Raw genomic sequence first — 19962 nt, forward strand, 5'->3', positions numbered from 1 at the left:
AGATCGTACGGCTCGAAACTTGCTCGTCCGGGCACCACCACTTATTTCGATCTCTGTATGAATCTTTCGAATGGCGAAAGCAGACTTCAAAACCGTTTCGTTTTTCACCGAGAAATTGCAGAACTTCTTCAGAGAAGGGAAAGATTTGCAGGAAAAAATTTGTAAAAGATCATCGACCAAAGAGACTCGCATTAAGTGTGGTAAAATTTGTTGGAAATCTAAAAATATGGGGTTCAAAATTAATTCAACAACGCCACGAATTTTTTTACCTACTTTTTAAGCATTTTTAATTTTTCTCTCAAAAGTATGCTATACATTTTTGATAAATATTCATATTCAATACTCTGTTTTGCTTTGCTGTTGTTAAGAGCCAGTTATTAGTAATAATTAACTAACTATGTCGATACTTGTCGTACATTTGTGTATAAAAGTTCCTTACACCGCAAGGTATCCTACAAAGCATTACAACACTGTAGTTAAAATTCAGTTACTATAATTACGAACATCTTACTACCTACTTAGTAGCAACTCACGACAGATTCATACACATTTGTATACACGTATCGGGCTTATTGAGTTCTTGCCTCAAGTGTAAACTTTTTTTAATTACATTCAACGTAATGAACAGTCAGCTTAGCTGCTCTTTATTTAGAGTTGATTTAAAAAACATAACGCACAACATTATAGTCGAGCAAGGCCGACCATTATGTACCCTACGCCACAATGTTCAATGCAATTCTTTAATTTGTTTTACTATTGTGGGCTAATTTTCTTCACCACATACTAAAAATTAGACTTTTCTCCTCTGCAAAGGATCAATTTTCGGGCAAACCCTTATTAGGATAGCATCCAAAAAATAGAACGAGGTGATCCAGGTTTGGGATAGTTAATTTTTCTATATTAATTTTCATAATGAAGCATTGAAAACTGTACCTTTTTGAATTTCCGTTTTCGTTATATGAGAGGGAGTTCAGAAATCTACTCAGTCGGTCCAAAGTTTGCATACCAATTTCGAATGCCGAAATACTGCTACTTAGCCACCTTTGCCAAGAAATTTTGAAAGTTAAAATTGTTTTCAATATAATGACTTTTCAGAATAGGCCGTTATATGGAAAAAGTGGATCGATCCAAACCATTTTCAATAGCGTTAGCACTTTGTATCAAATTTCATAAAAATATTGCGAAAGTTGTGACCTATAGCTTGAACACAAAATTACTCGGATAGACATCAGACAGACAGACAGGCTTAGATCAATTCAGATTATGGTTCTGAACCGAGCTGTATAATAAAAGGTGTGTTGATCTTAAGCACTTCTACACATATCCGTACTAAACGTTGGACCACAAGTGATGTAGGGTACAAAAAGATGACTTTAGTACGAGAAATTAACCAAGTATTTCAGTTCACTTACCCGAAATATAAAAGTAGAATACCAATGGGATAAAGATAGTTCCCTGTTTCGTGTTTTTTGCTATGAAACTTTTTACATAATAGTATTTTAATATAAAAAAATTTATGTGGACCTGATTTCAGCCACATGGGTCTATTTCCTTTCCCCATTCCATAGAAGATATCCCATGAGTAGTAAGCCCTTGGGAAAAATGCTTGATTTTTAATGATGAAAATTAATTTATAGTAGGAAGTGAGCATAAAATTTACTGGTAGGCAATTTGCATCACATAGGTCTATTTTTCCGAACTCTTTTACATATATAGATGTTATCCGAAAAGCAAGCTGAATATATGAAGAGAAAGTATAATTGCCCAATATGCGGGGTTTCTTAAAAATTGTGGCTTTGCATGAAAGGCAAAGCGGTGTAGGGTATGTAATGTACGGCGTTACCCGACTTTAATATTCTTATTTCTCTTTCGTTCAACTTTTGCTACCATTCCTAAGTAATTAACAAGGTATTGAAATGCTGATATATTTGATTTTGTCGCGCTGTAGTATAGAACGTAAGGCAGCATTGAAGCTATATGCACTGAAATAAGTTGTTGGTGTAGTTTTTGAAAATTGTTGTTTTAATTCTAACCTGAAAGTCGCAACTCACTAGACTATTGCTACCCCTTATCTATTTCTCTTTGCTTACTTCTTTGTGACCCTTATCTCCTGAATGATTGATTGGTTGTATTAAACAAAAACCATAAATAAAAACATTTTGAATAATTGTTACATGGTCTGGGCTGTTATGATTTTCCCAATTTGAGTGCAACTATATCAGCAGAGAAGTATTGCTAAGAAAAAAGCAATCATCCTTATGATAGTTCTCGGCCAGATATGTGGAATAAATTCTGCTGAATTTATAACTCAGGCAAAAGCATATATCTCTTTAACTGACTATTATTATCCAAAATAAGTTAACTTGAATGTTAACCCTAACAATCGGGGCGTTGTTTAATATATCCTCCTTACAGGAATTCTTCTCATAAGTAAACGTGTGTTCAATGCAATGATTCTTATTTCCACTGGTATCAGCTTAAACACATTCGTTAACAGTTGACATTTAAAACCCATCATTATTTGCTAACGAACCCAAAAATTTTACTTTCGAAGATTGCTGGCTTCTTTCACTTTACGTGAGCAAGAAAAGTAATGTAATTAGTTCACTTAACTTTTAAGAGAGACTAGACGACAGTTTTAATTATCAATTTAACAATCAATTACTTATAATAGTAGCAGAGGTGGGAAAAGTACAAACAGCCATTATTGCACTTGGTAAAAAGAGCTAAGAATGCACCTAAGCGAATATTAACATCTACTGGGCTTAGATAGATTGTTATATCCATCACCGAAGGGTGATGTTTCGTGAAAATTGTTGAAACGCAGGAAGCATCAGAGATCGCACAGAGTACCTATATAATTGATCCGCATCAAATTCTAAATTGAAATGGGCATGACCGGCTGTCCGTCTGTGTAATGCCTGTTGTACACATTCTCCTGGTCGTCGTGCACTGAACCTATCTATCAGCTTGAAATTTATCCGATATATCGGAAGTTTATATTGAAAATGGGTCGTATCGGTTGAAGGATACGCCCACAGCACCACGTAAACTGAGAATACCTCTGCTTTTTACTCATTACTCATTACTTATAGCAAATGAACGCACAAAAATTTGAGCGCATATTCTATGGGCGACGCTGTAGCACCTGTACCAAAATGGAAAAAATTCACCGTCGACCCATGCCTCAATATTACTCTATATCATCATTTAGTTCAAGACGCCCATAAAGTTTGTAAAGTCTTGGCCAATTTCAAACTTGGAATGCATCTGAACATGTCTGTTCGTCCATCTGACCGCCTACCCAACTATATGGGCAATAAGCATTCTCCCTTTAGCGAAAACGATGATACTGCCTACAAATTTGCAAAAGAACTTGGAAGTGACTTAAACTTTTCCAAGGATACACCTGCAAACGTCCACACGCCTATACGACAAAAACATTTGTTATGAAAATGGAACAAATTAGCCGCGTCCACGTGTAATATTAAAGAAAAAAAATTTATTTCTTTTACTTTATTTTGTCTTCTTAAGGATAACAGTGATGGGTATAAAAGACTCCCGATTCACGACCGAATGTACGTTTCTTACCTGCTTTCCCTTTCGCAACGTACTGACGAATAACTTTTTAGTTCATAACGGTTCTGAGTACTAATCGAAACTCATTTCGAAATCGAATTCCTTGAAAAAGAGAAAGAACCTAAAATCTTTAAGATTTCCTAAGATTGCTCTGGATTCATCCTGCTATGAAAGCGATTTTAGGCAGATTAACTCCCTTTGCGAATTATTTCTGTAAAAATGAGAATAAGAACGAAGTTTACAATTTTCTGGACCAATTTTTACAAATTTTGAACGCACCAGAAATGGTATAGACAGACAGACTGAAAAAGAAATATAATGGATTGAAGAAATATAGATTTTTGTTTCTTTTTGTCGCCTATAAGGATAAAAGAAATGATCGAAATTTTTACGTTGCCTATCCAAAAGATAATTTGAAATTGAATCTGCGGTAAGGGTACTTCGAGTATTAGCGGGCGGGACGGAGAAGAATAATAAGCATAAAAAATGTAACTAATTATTGGATTTTTATTTTATGGAATTCGTATATTTCTGAGTTGGGATGGGTTGAAAATAAAATATAATTAAAATGTGCCTTTGTGCCAAAGGTGTATTAGATCTGTGCGGTTGTATGCAACACCCAAAAGGCCTTGAAATAAATTCACCTGTCACTATGCCGATTGATTCAGAATCATTTTCGGATCGATCGAAACTTGTCTTCCGTTCGTCCGTCTGTCCGTCTGTCCGTCTTGTTTTCTTGTTTACTATCTACAAAAGCGGATTTTTCATATATTTTAATGAAATGTGGTGCACCGACTTGTCTTGGTCCGACGATGAACGGTATTGAAAATGATTCGAATCGGACTATGTTTTCAACTACTTTCCATATAAGGTCTTATTTTGAATAGCTATTATAGGCGAATTGGTGTAGTATATTTAATGGTGACGGCAGATCACTTGTTCTCTTTTATTTCAACTTGATGAGTTTACTTCACAAAAGTTCCAGCTTGTCCATCCGTCTGTCTTGCTTTGCTTTCCTCACCTTACACGCTGCAGTTTTTGAGTTTTTAATGAAATTTGGTGTTTTGACCTAAGGACCAATGCTATTGAAAATGGTTCAGATCGGAACAACTTTTCGGAAGCTTGCCATATAAAGCCTTGTTTTGAAAGGTCATTAAATGAACATCTGTAGGAAGGTATAGGGTATTTCATGGCTCCAGCCCACCACCATAGTGTTTTTACTTGTCTTTTTATTTTTTATTTTCAGCTTCACTTTTATTTAAGGAAAAAAAAAAAAATTCAAAATGTAACTATAATCAAAAAACAAATTCTTTTTTCTTTTATTATAGTTAAAAAAAAAAAAGTTAAAAAATATTTTTTTTCTTTTTCCAAAAGCAAAATTACTATCGAAGCGAATAAATTCTTCGCTTCCAGCTTCGATGATAATCGAAAACATGCTCAGAAAGGCACGCTTTCCTCACACACACACACACACATATATAAATATATATATTTAATATAAGTTTGTAATATGTACTCAATACGTGCTGGTTTACTTAAATTGTGTTCTCCTCTTCCTTTTTTTTCTCTTCGTTTTTTGTGGAACCAAATCTTATAATTTACTAATGAAATTATCGTCAACCACGCGCGCATAGAAACCAAGCCTATCAGCTTTAATTTTAAGTGACTGTATCGGAATACGTGTGCATGACTGTATGCGTTTTATATGATTTTCTGCAATTGAAAACGTTTTAATTAACTGATTTACGAAGCAGATGCCTTTCTATTTGGCCTTTGAATAAAGCTGTTGTTAATAACGATCCTGTTGATGATGTTAATGATTATGATTCTGTTGGTGTTTTTGAATTTTACTATGACTGCTTTTTGCCTTAATACGTCGGTTAAGTATGAATCTTTGTTTTATTTATTTATTTTTTTTTTTTTATTTTCCTAACTTTTTTCCCATTTTGTTACTACATTAACATGCATTACTGAACTTTGAAGTTTTTAATTAGGTTTTTTTTCTTCTTCTCTTTCTCTCTTTCTCGTTGCCTTCGTGCTCGTACAACTTTTGCTAAAGTTAGATTAAGTGAGTCGCAAGTAAACGGCTTGCTGGGAAAAAAAAAAAAATTGAAAACGAAAAACGATAATTCCCAACCAGATACTAGGCTAAGAAAATGAAAAGAAAAAATCAAAAAAAAAAGAATACTAATCTGTATAAGCTTGTGAGTTAAAATGCAGTAAAACAATGCTAAGTAAAGTTGCAGACAATTTTAAGCGAATCAATCTTAAGCTTGAGACTTCCTAAATAGTACATACTATGAAGTGTTCGTTACTTCGGAAGCATCTGACTTATCTACCGCTTATCTTGACAAATTATGGATAAAATTATCATTAAGGAGATGATGGAAGAAAATGGTTTCGCAAAAATTCTAGTTAAAATTGAAATGTTGCTGTGCTTGCTCACCAGCGAGGAGTTCTTTACAACGAATGTCACTTCTTGCCTATGCCAGGAGTCAGGCGATCGGAGAAATTTTATGCAATGAAACCATGCTCTCATGAGTTTTTCTCCTTTTACTCTGAAATTAAGGCAAAAGTTTGCAGAAATACTGCTCTTGAGAGTGGGGCATAAGCGTTAGTTTAGGAGACAATGGGCACCAATGTTAATTTTCTTTTCGTCAGCTTTAGATCTTCTTACTACGAGGATCTTCTTAATAAATAAGAAATTTATATTCAGTTTCAGATAAATCTTTTATACCCCTTACCTTAAAAAAGAAAAATACAAATAAATAAATTCCGATAGTCTACAATGATGACTAGGCGTGTCCAATTTTTTTCCCCCAATTTTGTTCAGATACGCCATATTTATCGATATATCTGTGGTAGTCATGTGCTATGTGCTCATGAGTAACGAAATAAAGTCATGTTTCCTTTTCTTTTGTGTTTTTGAAAACAAAAGACACATTCAAGATGGGCGTACCTTTCGAAACATTTGGCTCATTTTCCAGCCAGCTACGAAGATTTGATATGTTTTCGACCAAGAAAATGGTTACCATAGACACATTAGATAGATAGACATACGGACAGATATTCCTAAACCGATTCAGAATTTGATGCTCATCAAGACTATATAGACTCTATGAGATTCCTGAAGCTTAAAAACAAATGTATTCTCATTTCACGTTCAAGTAAGGGCTTGTTTCGTGCTCGATTTGGCTCATTTACTATACCAATCTGCCTCTGGTATTCAGTTAATAGCTCTCAGTTAGCTGTCAGGATTGCGGAGTTTATTATTTTCCTCTATTACTGCTCATACTTCTACAAGGAAGGCGATATATTTTACACCTCGTATATAGTCGTTACTCTTCGAATATCACGATTTAACTGTCCCGACGTGACTAGAGGCTTTGCTTATAAACAATTACCACACATTTCGTTTTGATCTTCTTAGCCTTAACTCTTCTTCTTATCCTTAACGCTTACCTTTACACTCTTCTTTCCTCGATAATCGTTGAATTACCCGGGAAATTTTGTTCACGTCTTCTTCTATGGCACCAACAGATAGAACATCGAACCTTTACTGTTATTACTATCTCAATCATTTGAAATATATCGTTTTGAACAGGATTAGGCACTTTTCGTGTACCAGATATGAGACATTTGTAATAATCCGAAGAAAGATATAGTGTCAGAAGAGTCGATGCGTACGTTAGACCTAATTAGAAAACTTTTTCATTTGCTCAGCGACAACAATTTCTTTCCGTAATTTTCTCTTGTCAAACACTTTAAAGCCTATCCTAGCAAGATGTGACTGTACTAATATCGCGTCACAAAAAACTTTAAGAATTTTCAGGAACAATCCTCTCGCAAGCATCTGCACAAAAAAGACACTACAGTGAATGGCTAAAGAAACCGACAGAGAATGATGTATAGTTCATAACATTCAGTTATCTACAGTCCTAGAAAGGCGTGGCCCGTGGCGATTTTTCCATTTCAAAAATGAGTGAAAAACCGAAATGTAATTTAAAATATCTCGCGGGAGCGTTCATCTTTCTAGAATTTTATTTTTTTTGTTTCCGTAAAAAAAGGTCAATGTGACCTCCGTTAGTGTCGTATGACCTCTCCAATGCATTTAAACACATTTTGTTATTAAAAACTTTGAAAGTTTACTTTATTTAAATATTTAAATTTTATTGTCTTTCAGTTATTTTGTTCCTGTCGCTCGATAATTTATGTTGTTTCAGTTAAATAATTTGTTTTGTTTATTTTAATTGGTGGGTTTATAATATAAGCGCTCACAAGGACTACAATCGCCGTCCACATTTATTTTGGAAATTTTCAAACAAATACAATAAATGTTAAGCGATGATAAACACAGTGTACACAGCATATATACGCACACAGGCAAAAGCCTGCATCCAGTAGCAACAATCACTGACCATAAAGGCGTGTTTTTGTATATAGGTATATAAATACACCCATACGTGCATATAAATGTATTGTCTACATATATTTATATATTTGTATATATATTTATTTATATGTATACATATTTCCTGTACCAATGTGCATAATTATCGCCGAGATACATTTACATTTTACTACTTATTGACACACATGACTCTGGCAAATATTACAATTACAAAATTCTCTGAAGCATACCGACTAGATTGCAGGCAGGCAGGCAGGCAAGCAGGCATACCTATGGCTTATCTATGCTCTTTATGCGAGCATAAATATATATATATATACATGCATAAAGATGAGGCCAATATTTGTCAAACAGGTTTCTAGGGCTTGTCACTAAAACACGATTGATGCTTCATCATATCAAATACAATCATAGGTAAGCACATTTACTTAGGGGTACGTTTGCGTACTTGATAAACTATAATTAAACTATATTGGACATTTAATACCAGCTCAATAGATTATTATTAATATCTGATATTTTGTTGGCAAATTATTAAAGTGAAATATTATCAGCACGAGAAGTTAATTGCAATAATAACAATTCATTGATTACATTTATAAAAAGAGAAATTAATAATAAATAAAAACTTCGCAGTCTGTTATAGTCCACAAAAACACTACAATTGATTATAGCCCATCATTAAATACTCTATCCTACTCTAGAAAAACCCTTCAAACTCTATAAAACTTTCCTGTAGAAAACTTTCAAAAAAAGGATTTATATGAGACGTGTTCAAAGAACTGGTCCGATCTGAACCATTTTCAATACCGTACGATTTTAGATCAAAATATACGAATATATTAAATTTCATCAAAATATCTCAAATATCGCGGCCTATAAATTGAAGAATATAAGAAGGACAGACGGACATACTACCTTAGATCGATTCGGAAAATCATTCTGATATACTGAAAGGCGGGTCTGTCTTAAATAATTCTTTGTGTTGAACCCACAATGTTAATGGAAAAGGGAACGGGATAAAATTATATTTACCTTACATCAACCAATAACTGCTATAATGCACACGCATGCACACAGTTCAATTTTAACAGAAAATTGATATTATTTTTAAAAAGTGTGAAACCCCTTATGGCATCCCACGAAAGTTCATTTCATTTCGATTGTTTATATACTGGTTATAAAGGCTTTAGTGACACATATTGAGCGAGGCCCGCATTTCGCATGATGACTAAATATTAATTTTCGATGGGGGAAAACATATATATATATATATATATATATAATTCCAATTCAGTGTAGGCGTGAAAAGGTATTCAAGTTATGGCAACACTTCTCTGTTGAAAGTAAAAATTTGTTGATGTTAAACATGGTCGCACGAATTCTGAATGTTGTATGGAGAGGGGGGAAGCTATCTGTACCAACAAACATAAGCAAATAAAAAACTCGAAGGTATAATTGCAAGAGATTGTTGACCTGAAGTTATCAACTTTTCATAAATACTAAGTAAGATATCAGCGTTCAAGCCGATATTATCTGTACTCGAAGTGTGATATATGTACCGTTTTACCACTCAATGACTGCAATGGCAAAATCAAACTTGAAATTGCTCTTCATGCTGGTTCGAAAGCACATTTTAGGAAATAAGATTTAAATGAAATGATTAGTCTTTGCAATAACTGTAAAAAGGCGGCGAAATGTTAGAGAAACGTTGAACTGTTTGCAATGTACTTTTTAAAGAAAGTATATTAGTGATCAGTGATTAGCGATTTTGCCACAAATCAAATGTTGAAATAAATTCGCGCGTTTCCGGTACATATATAAACATCCTGTTCATATATGTCCATGTACAGTGTTGTTCGTCCCATTGTCCCTTATATATATATACATATATATATATATATATATTTGTTATATGCAGAAGACATGACAGAAGCGGACATGCAATGCCCATCGTGACGCCAAGGGAAATTCGATGCAGTACCACCACCCTAGGGAATGTGCACGTTACTTTCACACTTAGAAAGAAAACGTGGATTTCCGTGACTATTCTTAGTGTTATAATATTTCAGGAAATTTACAAGAAATACTTGGGAATCTCCTTAGATCGCCGCCTCACATTAACTCACCACATAAATGCGAAGTTAATCCAAATAAAATTAAAAATGAACGAATTATGATAACTGAAACTGAAACTTAAATTCAAGACTGGGTCTATATAATAACTGTGTAATGCCATTATTAGACCAACTTCGCGTTACGGAATTCAATTGCGGGTCATATATTGGTCCTTCAAAATGTTTAATAATTTTCCCGAATAATGTTATGTTAGTGTGCTTTTGAATCACAATGTAAATTGGGAAGAAGACAATGAAAGATCCTGCGTAAGCGAACAGTTGCTCTGTGATACATAACTAATTCAAATATCAAGAAGTACTAAAATATGGTGGTAATAACAGAGATAATATAGCACAGCAAGTTAAGTTAAGGGATTTGTTACTAAAGTGCTAAGCCATTCGAATCTTTTTCCTCACTCTCTTCCCTTAACAGAGAAACATGCTGCTTTAAAATGCATAGCCATTACAGGCTTAATACACAGAAAGGTGAATTCAGATAAAATGATCTGCGTTGGCAATCCCATGGGTACGTAGGTATGTAAAAAATCTTTAAAAAGTTTCCTTTAAAGCTTTTCCCGATTACCTTAATATATTAGGTTTTCTACACTTGACCCAGATTTTCCAAAATGAAATTCAAATCATTTATCCACAAAGAAAGACAGGAAATAAAACGGCCTTTAATATATATATATGTATGTATATATTATTTTATACAAGGCTTTTTAGGAATATAAAAATTATCGTAAAGCTTACCTTGTTCGAGTTGTTTTTGTCGGCTAACAAAAAACTTTAAAATGTTTGCTTGGACAATCCGACTGCATATAGAATGAGTCTTTAGGCAAAATAATTTCCATAATTTATTTAATTTAATTTTCATTCAAAATTTCATTGATCTAAGATTTCAGAGTTATAATAATGAATTTACGCTCGGTATACATTACTTGTTTGCATTCTTAAGAAATTAATTTAAATTTTAAAATTTTGAAAACATTATTTTATGCTATTGACAGAATCTTCTATGCAGGCGAACAGAAATGATTTTCCCTTTATTTAAATATCATTTAGTTTTGTTGTTATTCAATTTCTTTACATTTTATTCATTAATCAAAAATTTACATTAATTTCCTTTAAAGAAGACGTTGTCTGAAATAATTATTTTGTATTTGAAATCTATTGAAGTTTATATTGCAAATAATTTAAATATTTACTTAATGAATACATGAAATACTTCGATAATCTTTACGTATTAACATATTTGTGATATTGCTCGCTTGTATCGCCCAAGGCATTACTAGGAATGCATAATACGTGTATAATGTATTCGGATTGCGCCTTATGCTGATTGAATGAATTTTCCTTCATAGAAGTTGATGCAGATGTTAAAGCTTTAAAAAAAAAAACAAAAGAAAGAAACTTTCACTCTCAACTTAATAATATTTTCTTATACGTTCACTGCTTATTTAACTTGTCAGCTTATTTTTTTTTTTTTTTTTTACGATCGATACGCCATAGGGAAGTTCCTTTCAAACAGAATAGTTTTGTTTACTTTGCTGGATTTGAAACATAGAGAATGAGTGTGTACGAATGAGAGAGAGAGAAAGAGGGAGAGAGAGAGAGAGAGAGAGATTGTGACAACTTAAACCTTACCAGGAAAGTTTAGCCCGCAAAAAAAAAATATTAATTAACGAAAACTTCGTTGCCGACTTCCGCAAGAAACGTGCGATTTCAATATCGCTACTACCTCCTGTCTGTATCCATGTGACAAATATTTTCAGGAATTCAGGAATTTGGTCCAGAAAAAAAACAAAATTGAACTTATGTTAATTGAGAAAAACTTTGTTGCCCGCTTCTTCAAGGAACATGAATTCAGGATTTCTTAAAACTTTTTCTCAACTAAATTTTTACATAACCTGAAGCTATAATTGATAAAAGGTATGTATAGGCAAGTTTATCTCAAAAAGGAATCAATCTTTCCTTGAATGAAAATGTTTAGCTTATGTATCCCAAATGGAACTTCAGACATTTCACCTTTTTTCCAAACAGTTCTAGCAAATATTTTAAGGAATTTGGAATCTCTGAAATCGTTGGTTTATTCCAACTGCCTCTATGTATATCTAATTATAATTTTAACTATCGAGAGATTTACGAATTTGGAATCTTTGACTTTCAATACGTTTCTCAAAGTAGTTAGGATCTGACGAAATTACAATATTTTATGCAAGGTTCCTTCAATACACAACGTTACGAACATATTTTTTTCTTTCACAAGATCGTTACATCGAATAGTACTAGAGGAAGCTAGTCCGTATATACTTCGTTACTGCAAATTGCCTCAAGGTGGAAGTTAAATAAAGTAATAAAGTTAACTGAAAAAATATTTTTAGTTTTATTTAAGTAATTTCTTATTGAAATTTAAACCCACTCACCTCACTTGTTAGTTTCATCTTCATTTCGTCTCTTTTTCAATACGATCTCTGCCTCGTGTACTCTGTTAGGTACACGTTAAAATAAGTTTGTGCACGCTGCACTCGAAAAAAGTAGTCGTTATTACTCCTGTTTTATGCGATAAAGTGAACTTTGCAAGACTGTTTGACATGAATATGGAAAACATATACATTCTTTCATGAAACCGTAATAGAGAAGAAAATTTATTTGAGATTCTTATTATATTTGTCAACGTGTACCGAAAATAGTACATATAACATAGAATGGCTTCTGCTCAGAAGCTCATAAGTATTTGCGGTCTACTGATATCCATATATGACAAAATTATAGATTTTGTTCATCGTAGTGACTTGGGGATCGATGGCCTCGATGTCTATGTTTTTCCAAAACAATCGATTTTTTATTCCTCTTGAAAAACAGATGTGTTCCCAGTTTGCGTGGTGCTGTGGGCGTGTCCTTCGACCGATTTAGCCCATTTTCAATACCAACCTGCGTGCAAGAACTTCGAATGTTGCTGCCGAATTTGAGTTGAGAATGTTTATCATAGACTTTACACTGACGGACAGACCGATACGCTTAAATCGATTCAGAATTTGATGCTGATCGACGATTTATGCACTTTGTTGGATCCTTGAAGCTTCATTCATCTTAACATAGAAATACTTCGGGTAAAACGTATGGTCAAAGCTGATGTAAGAATGTGATACGTAGTTGATTTTTTTGCACGTTACATATAAATAGTAACTTTGTTGTGGATGCATGCAACACTCTTATGGACTTGAGATAGATCCACCTTTTATTATACCGATCGATTCAGTATTCCTTCCTCGATCGGTCTGAACTAGTCTGTTCGTCTATCCGTCTAGTTTTGTGGCGTTCAATCCATTATTTTTGAGCAAATTTTGATACAATTTGATAGATCGACTGGCCAAAGGACGGACGCTATTCAAAATGATTAAAATCGGACCATTCTTTTGCTTCCACTTCACATATGACACCGTATCAAGCAGAGCGGTGTAGGGTATTTAACCGTGCCCCACAAATACTGTTTTCACTTGTTGTTTAAACAAATTATTATAGTTAATTATTAATTAAATTAAAAATCAAACCATTTTTCGTTAATTAATCGTCAAACATGAGACGCCTTGAATTATTTAACTAATATAACTCTTACAACAATTCTATTTCATTTTGAATGATTCGTTAGCATACCCTTCAATGACCTTAAAACATCTTTACAGAATTTAACAATTTCATACGTTTGCGTACGTTCAATATAATAAATGTAGTTTGTTTCCCTACAAGTTTTTCAACATATTAAAGCATAGGGAAGGAAAAGGAAAACTTTTTAAAAAAGTTTTTAGTGAGAAACTTAAGATGATGTGTGGAGCAAATAGAAAGTGTGTTAGCATGTGCCAATCACAGCAGATACGTTCATGTGTCAAGTAAAAAAGGTTTTAAAAAAAGAAACAGAAAGTTTGCAAATTGCATAAGCTTCGAGATGAATACGAAGCGCCCTCTTTTACTAACGATGGGACATTTGGGCCGGAAATTTGAATTATATTTCATATGTCATGCAAATGTTAATATTTCTTAATGCTTTTGCATGGAACTAATTTTCAAAATTTATCTATCGAAACGGTCTGTTTGTAAAATTAATTCAAGTTATACGAATTCCATGATTTCAGCAACGCGAACTAGGTCGACAAGTAAATATAGAATAACGCGTAGAGAGGCGCACTTACGAATGGAGAGACAGACAGATAAATCAATGAATGGGTGGACAAAAGGATACCAAGCCATAATGCTTCGGCGACTTGCACTAAACAAGCGCGGAGACAAAAAATTACACATCGTCAGTCGATTTACGCACAGGTGAATTGATCAATAGGCGGGCAAAGAGGTGGCTTATACCTTTTTGCTTTGATATCTTCAGCACCACGCAATAGATAGACAAGCAAACATAAAATTATGCATCGATGGACGGACAAAAAATTGTCTCATGTCTTCTTGCTTTAATAACTTCAGCGGCACACAATAACTAGTCAAACGCAAATAAAATTATACATCGGCCCAGACACTTACGAAAGGACACCAAACCAAAGGGGCCGATAAAACGGTTTCTCAATCGCACTTACTAATTTTCACAATATATTGTAAATGATCAACTAGCAGCAGGCATATGCATTGGCAGAGACGAGCAAATGAAGAAGAAGTTGGTTCGAGCTTTTTGCTTTGACAATTTCGGAGCATCACATCCTAGGTGGCACCCACGGACGCGTGTATGAACATATGAACGGGCAGATAAATAAGACGACGAACGAAGAAAGTGAAAAAAATCGAGTTTCAGAGATTTTTATGCAACTTTTATAACTCTCAGTATAATAAGATCTGATCAGGGAATAAAGTTTATAGTTATTATAAATTTACTTGTGATAGTTTCCACAATAGATGACACGAGCTGGAACATGCGAAAGAATAGTTGGAAAAAAGAAGAAAATCAAACAATTAAAATTAGTGGCCGAAGGGCGAAGATGGAAACATCTCGAAACTCTGCTGCGAATGCTTAATGCCACGATGAATACAAAATCAAGTTGCCTTTAACTTCAGAGATAATTAAGATTGACGACCGCGTCGTGAGCACTTAGCATAGGTGTCGTTGCGCCAGCAGCTTAACTAAAACAATTTCGATGCAAGCGCTGCGACAGCGACGCGGAATATAAAAGGAACAACCATAACAAAACCAAAATGGGCAACGAAAGATATTAGTAGTGATAGAAGTGACGATGTAGGGAGTGGTTTTATTATCTTCAAATTAAACTGACAAAATTAATTTATACAAAGTACAATTGCAACAACAACCTATTACTCTTTCATTGCTTAGATGGAAAATGAACTAACATTGGTACACATAAATGCCTATATAAAAAAAGAGAAGTCAAAGTGGTATTCAGGGTAGAGTTGCCAAATTTATTTTATCTACAACGATAAGCATGTTTTAATCATTAAGGGTATATCGGAAAAATATTAAGAAATTGAATCTAAAAGCTAAGCCTTATGCGAATGATATTTCTTTATTCATATCAATATAAACCGATGAATAGCTACTGCTAGGCAAAGGTTAAACAAATGCAGGTGACAAACGATGGAAGATATATTTGACACATAACAAATGGATATACGAAGAAAGAAGTGAACTATTGGACAAAAATGCATTCAAAGCGACTTATTATATTGTGACGAATGTTACAAACGAAATGACAAATTTGATAAACAATGAAAAATGCTTTGAAACTCTTACCTCTAAAAAATTGAATGAAAGTAATGATAAAAACTTTCTTTATAAAGAAAAACTAAATTGAAATCAACTAAAAGATGCTGTCGTATGTAAAGAAAGCACGAAATTCTTATAATTATATTAAAGTTTCCCATTTCGTTTCTCTGATTGTAAGACAATAGAAATAAGAAGAAGACGCTTCATCATCATCAGCAAGCAATTGCTTTAATAACTTAGAGTATTTGCGATTCAATAAAGAAATATCATTTACTTATAAAAATAAATTTCAAAAACAATATTAATGAAATGTCTGAAGGTATTTTTAGTAACTGTAAACTATGCCCTTTTGTCATTTGTTGTTTTTTTTTTTTTGTTCTGTTTCTTTATAGAATAAACGTTTAATACCATCATTAAGTTTTCCGCCTATTATCCAACTAATGACGTTTAAAAGTATTATATTCAGTAGTATTTAAATACTATCAAATAATTGAAGAAATAAAACACAAGAGCAACTAAACCAATACCTGTTGTTACGGTTTTACGTAAGTCATGCTACTTATATATAAACATATATGCTTGTATGCATTCTCTTGTTGTGAAATGAATTTAATTAAGTTTTGCTGTTCAGCATTTTTGCATCTGGATAACCTAAAGATATTAACTAAAAATTAAATACATATATATATGTATATATATATATATATATGTCAGAAATTGTTTCCAAGTGTATAGGCAATCTAATGTACAAATGTTAGGTGTAGAAGTTAATACCTGAGCAATGGGATTATTTTCCCCGTGAGAAAATTATCAAACTTAAAGTTCTTTATGTGAAGCTCTCTGTGGAACCGTAAAGTTATATTACACAATATAATTTTATAAATCGTTAAACGGTTGTATGGTAATAGGGCGCCGAAAAGAGGAAATAGTTACCTTTCTTTTTTTTACTTGAAGAGTAGCATAACGCAGCAGCGACCGTGTAGAAGAGGAGCGATGAAGAATAAATAGCCAAGATGCAAACTATGCCTTCACCATGATAAAGCTGATAGTTCTCGGCACTCTAACATGGATAACGAAATTCAAGTCTGTTTAGTGTATTATGATCCGATGAAATCAAATCATCACAAACGTGCGCTACCTATGAAAACCGACACCAATGGAACAATAAGTGAAATGAGCTACTTTTGTTGTTGTACGGAAACGTAGGAAGCTCCAACGGAGCGCATAGAGTCATTATGCAGACTATGCCGATAAAGAGGCTCAGGAGTGATTATTAACGAAAGCTACATATAAAAACTGGTACGATTGAGACAAAAAACGCGAAGTCATTTTTCAAATGAGACCATCATTAATGAGAACTGGTACCATTAAGTCAAAGCAAGTTTTATTTACAGGACAGAGCGGCTGCAATCAAATGAGACTATCGTTAATGGGTGCTGCCGCTAAGATATGACCTGCTTGACTCGAAAAACGGGAAGAGTTGCATTTCTTACTTAATGTAAAGAACAGTGTGGCAGTATTGGAATGGGACGCAAACAAATGGGCGACAAGTAATCATGACGTGTTCTCTCCCATTACCACTAACGTTGACGGTATATACACTGAATAGTCGTAACGCTGTAACTGTTCACAAACCATCACTAACGAATGCCATCTGTAAGAACTCATGCCAATGTAACGAAAAAGAGATATTATAGCCTTCCAGTGTTATGATGTTTGGCGCCATATGCGAAAGCCGTCCAAAAAAAAAAATACTACTTTCAATGTTGAGTTCATCAGACGTTACTCCTTCTGATTAAGACTGATATTGACCAATGAGTTCCTCTTTTTTTTCAATCCGGGCTAAAAAATTAGTTGCCTACGTAGAAAGTCTTAAATGAACAGTTGGCCCTTCGCTCACGAATTTCACTAGTTGTCATTCACCATCTACGTTGAAAAAGAGAAAGATGGGGAGAGAAGTATGTGTACCTGTTAGTATTGTTTGAAATAAAATATTCTGACCCTTACGGATCATTTTGCACACCCGATATATGTAAACATGCATTGACGTTGGTTTGTGTATATTTATCTATCTATGTGCTTTCCTTGAAAACGTAAATTTTATAAGCATGCTTAAAGCCTAACAACAACGACAAAAACACCATTAGATTTAGAAACTTTTATATGAAACTTATTTCCTATTTTTAGTGCCTCTTTATGCGATTATCGGTGTAGTAATGTACAACATAAAAACCTCAAATTCATTACCCAAAACTACTTTCTATTGTTAAGCAAGTAAGTAAGTATATTATTTATAAAATGAATGTGGAAATGAATAATGGAAAACTTAATTAAAAGCAACGTTTAAACCTGTTCGTTTTTGGTCGCGGGTATGATGGCCTGCACTTCCGATATCGGAACATCTTCTATATCATTTAAATAGTCATCATTAAATGCATTCGTTGATAGAAGCGTAGCGTTACTTGGTGGCGGTGGCGATGGCGGTGGCAAAAGTAATGAATTCATTTCGTTACACAAATATTTAAATTTCATTCTAGAGGGCTTTAGAATCTGAAAGGAACATTGTAGAGTAGTATCCACCGTCATAATGGCGCCAGCATTATCGAATTCGCCACAATATTGAGGAGCAGAAAATAAAGTGACCAATTGACGGCCACCAAAGAATTCATAACCATCTCGGACGACCTCATGCGCACGGCATATTAAATCCAGATGATGATTATTTAAAAATTCCGTTACAATGTCCACGCCAAATGTGTAGCTTACTCCGCGACTATTTTCGCCCCAGCCATGCACATCTCGGTCTGGATCGCTCCATAACAGATCACACGACAAGCCTTTATCGGGTATATCAAGAGGACGTACCAAACGTCGTATTTGATCCATGCTATGCAAATCGGGACTTAGACCGCCATGGACGCAGAATATCTTTTCCTCAACGATAGCAGCCAGTGGCAAACAATTGAAACAATCTATAAACGATTTCCATAATTTTACATTATAACGTCGTTTACATTCATCATAAAATCCATAGAAACGACTAATTCCAGCGCATTCATGATTGCCGCGCAACATAAAGAAATTCCCAGGATATTTGATTTTATAAGCTAGCAACAGGCAAATTGTTTCCAATGATTGCTTCCCGCGATCTACATAATCGCCCAAGAATAGATAATTGGCTATCGGAGGAAAGCCACATATTTCGAATATATTCAAGAGATCTGAGTATTGACCATGTATATCGCCGCATATGACTAATGGGGCCTCTAATTCGAGGAGAATAGGTTGCTGTAAGAATAATTCCTGGGATTTCAAGCATAAACCGCGTACTTCCGATTCCGTTATTTGCATTGCTTTCCAAGTAGGTTTCCTCAACAGTCGTTCTATTATATTATCGACATTTATTACGATTGCATCCATTCTTTGCACAAATTAATTCTTTACTACTGAACCGTAACTATATAATAATTTTCTTCAATAGTTTTTTCCTTTTTGAAAGCAAAAACTTGATTACTACGTTTGCTTTTCGTAAACGGTGAAGCTTTAAAGTAACTAGTAACTAGATGCTCTTTTTTCTTACCGTATACAGTTCAGTTGATGAGTCACAGTTTCCTGAAAATTTCTCAATTTTAACATTAAGAAGAATCAACAGCACTTGTGCGAAAAAGTTGAAGAATATGTTTTCGCATGCTCAGCAATTTACGTAGAATCTGAGGTAAAGTAAACCTTTTAATCCATAATTTGCTTTGGTCAAAGCTATGCATAGCAACTAAACTCGGCTTTGCCATGCAGTACTGTTTCGATTTGTATTGTGCAAATTTATGGATCAAGTTTTTAGATAGCACGAAGCGGGAAACATTTCATATTATAATTTCAGTCTTGCCACTGTATATTTTAGGCACGTACTAGCCGAAATTTTGTGGAACCTGCTCTTAACTACTTTTCTATTGCTTGAACAGATCTCTTCTATGATACTGTACCGTTTCCACTACATGCTAAATCTTATCTGTACGCCATGCTCAACATTACTTATAGCTAACATTGATTAATGTGAAATGAATTGAAAAGGGTACCCGATAGCAGCAGACACTCCATGATAATTACTCGTCTATGTGTGTCTTAAAAATATTAAAAAA

General features: G+C 34.0%; 1 protein-coding gene across 1 annotated transcript; it reads right to left on the bottom strand.

Moving 5' to 3' along the window:
- Positions 1 to 17608: 17608 nt before the first annotated feature.
- LOC119638565 (serine/threonine-protein phosphatase beta isoform-like) lies at positions 17609 to 19246 on the bottom strand. Its single transcript, XM_038035432.1, has 2 exons — positions 18358 to 19246; positions 17609 to 17670 (listed from the first exon to the last, which is right to left on the bottom strand). The coding sequence occupies exons 1-2, from the start codon at positions 19244 to 19246 to the stop codon at positions 17609 to 17611; spliced, it is 951 nt and encodes a 316-aa protein (XP_037891360.1).
- Positions 19247 to 19962: the final 716 nt, after the last annotated feature.

The sequence above is a fragment of the Glossina fuscipes genome, unplaced genomic scaffold (assembly GCF_014805625.2).
Source record: "Glossina fuscipes isolate IAEA_lab_2018 unplaced genomic scaffold, Yale_Gfus_2 90, whole genome shotgun sequence".
Taxonomy (NCBI): Eukaryota; Metazoa; Arthropoda; class Insecta; order Diptera; family Glossinidae; genus Glossina; species Glossina fuscipes.

Coding starts and splice junctions, on each gene's coding strand:
- LOC119638565 (XM_038035432.1), bottom strand. CDS start 19,246: ATGGATGCAATCGTAATAAATGTCGATAATATAATAGAACGACTGTTG. Junction 17,671..18,357: donor GATTCTAAAGCCCTCTAGAA/TGAAATTTAAAT, acceptor AACTAATTTTTT/AGCCCGGATTGAAAAAAAAG.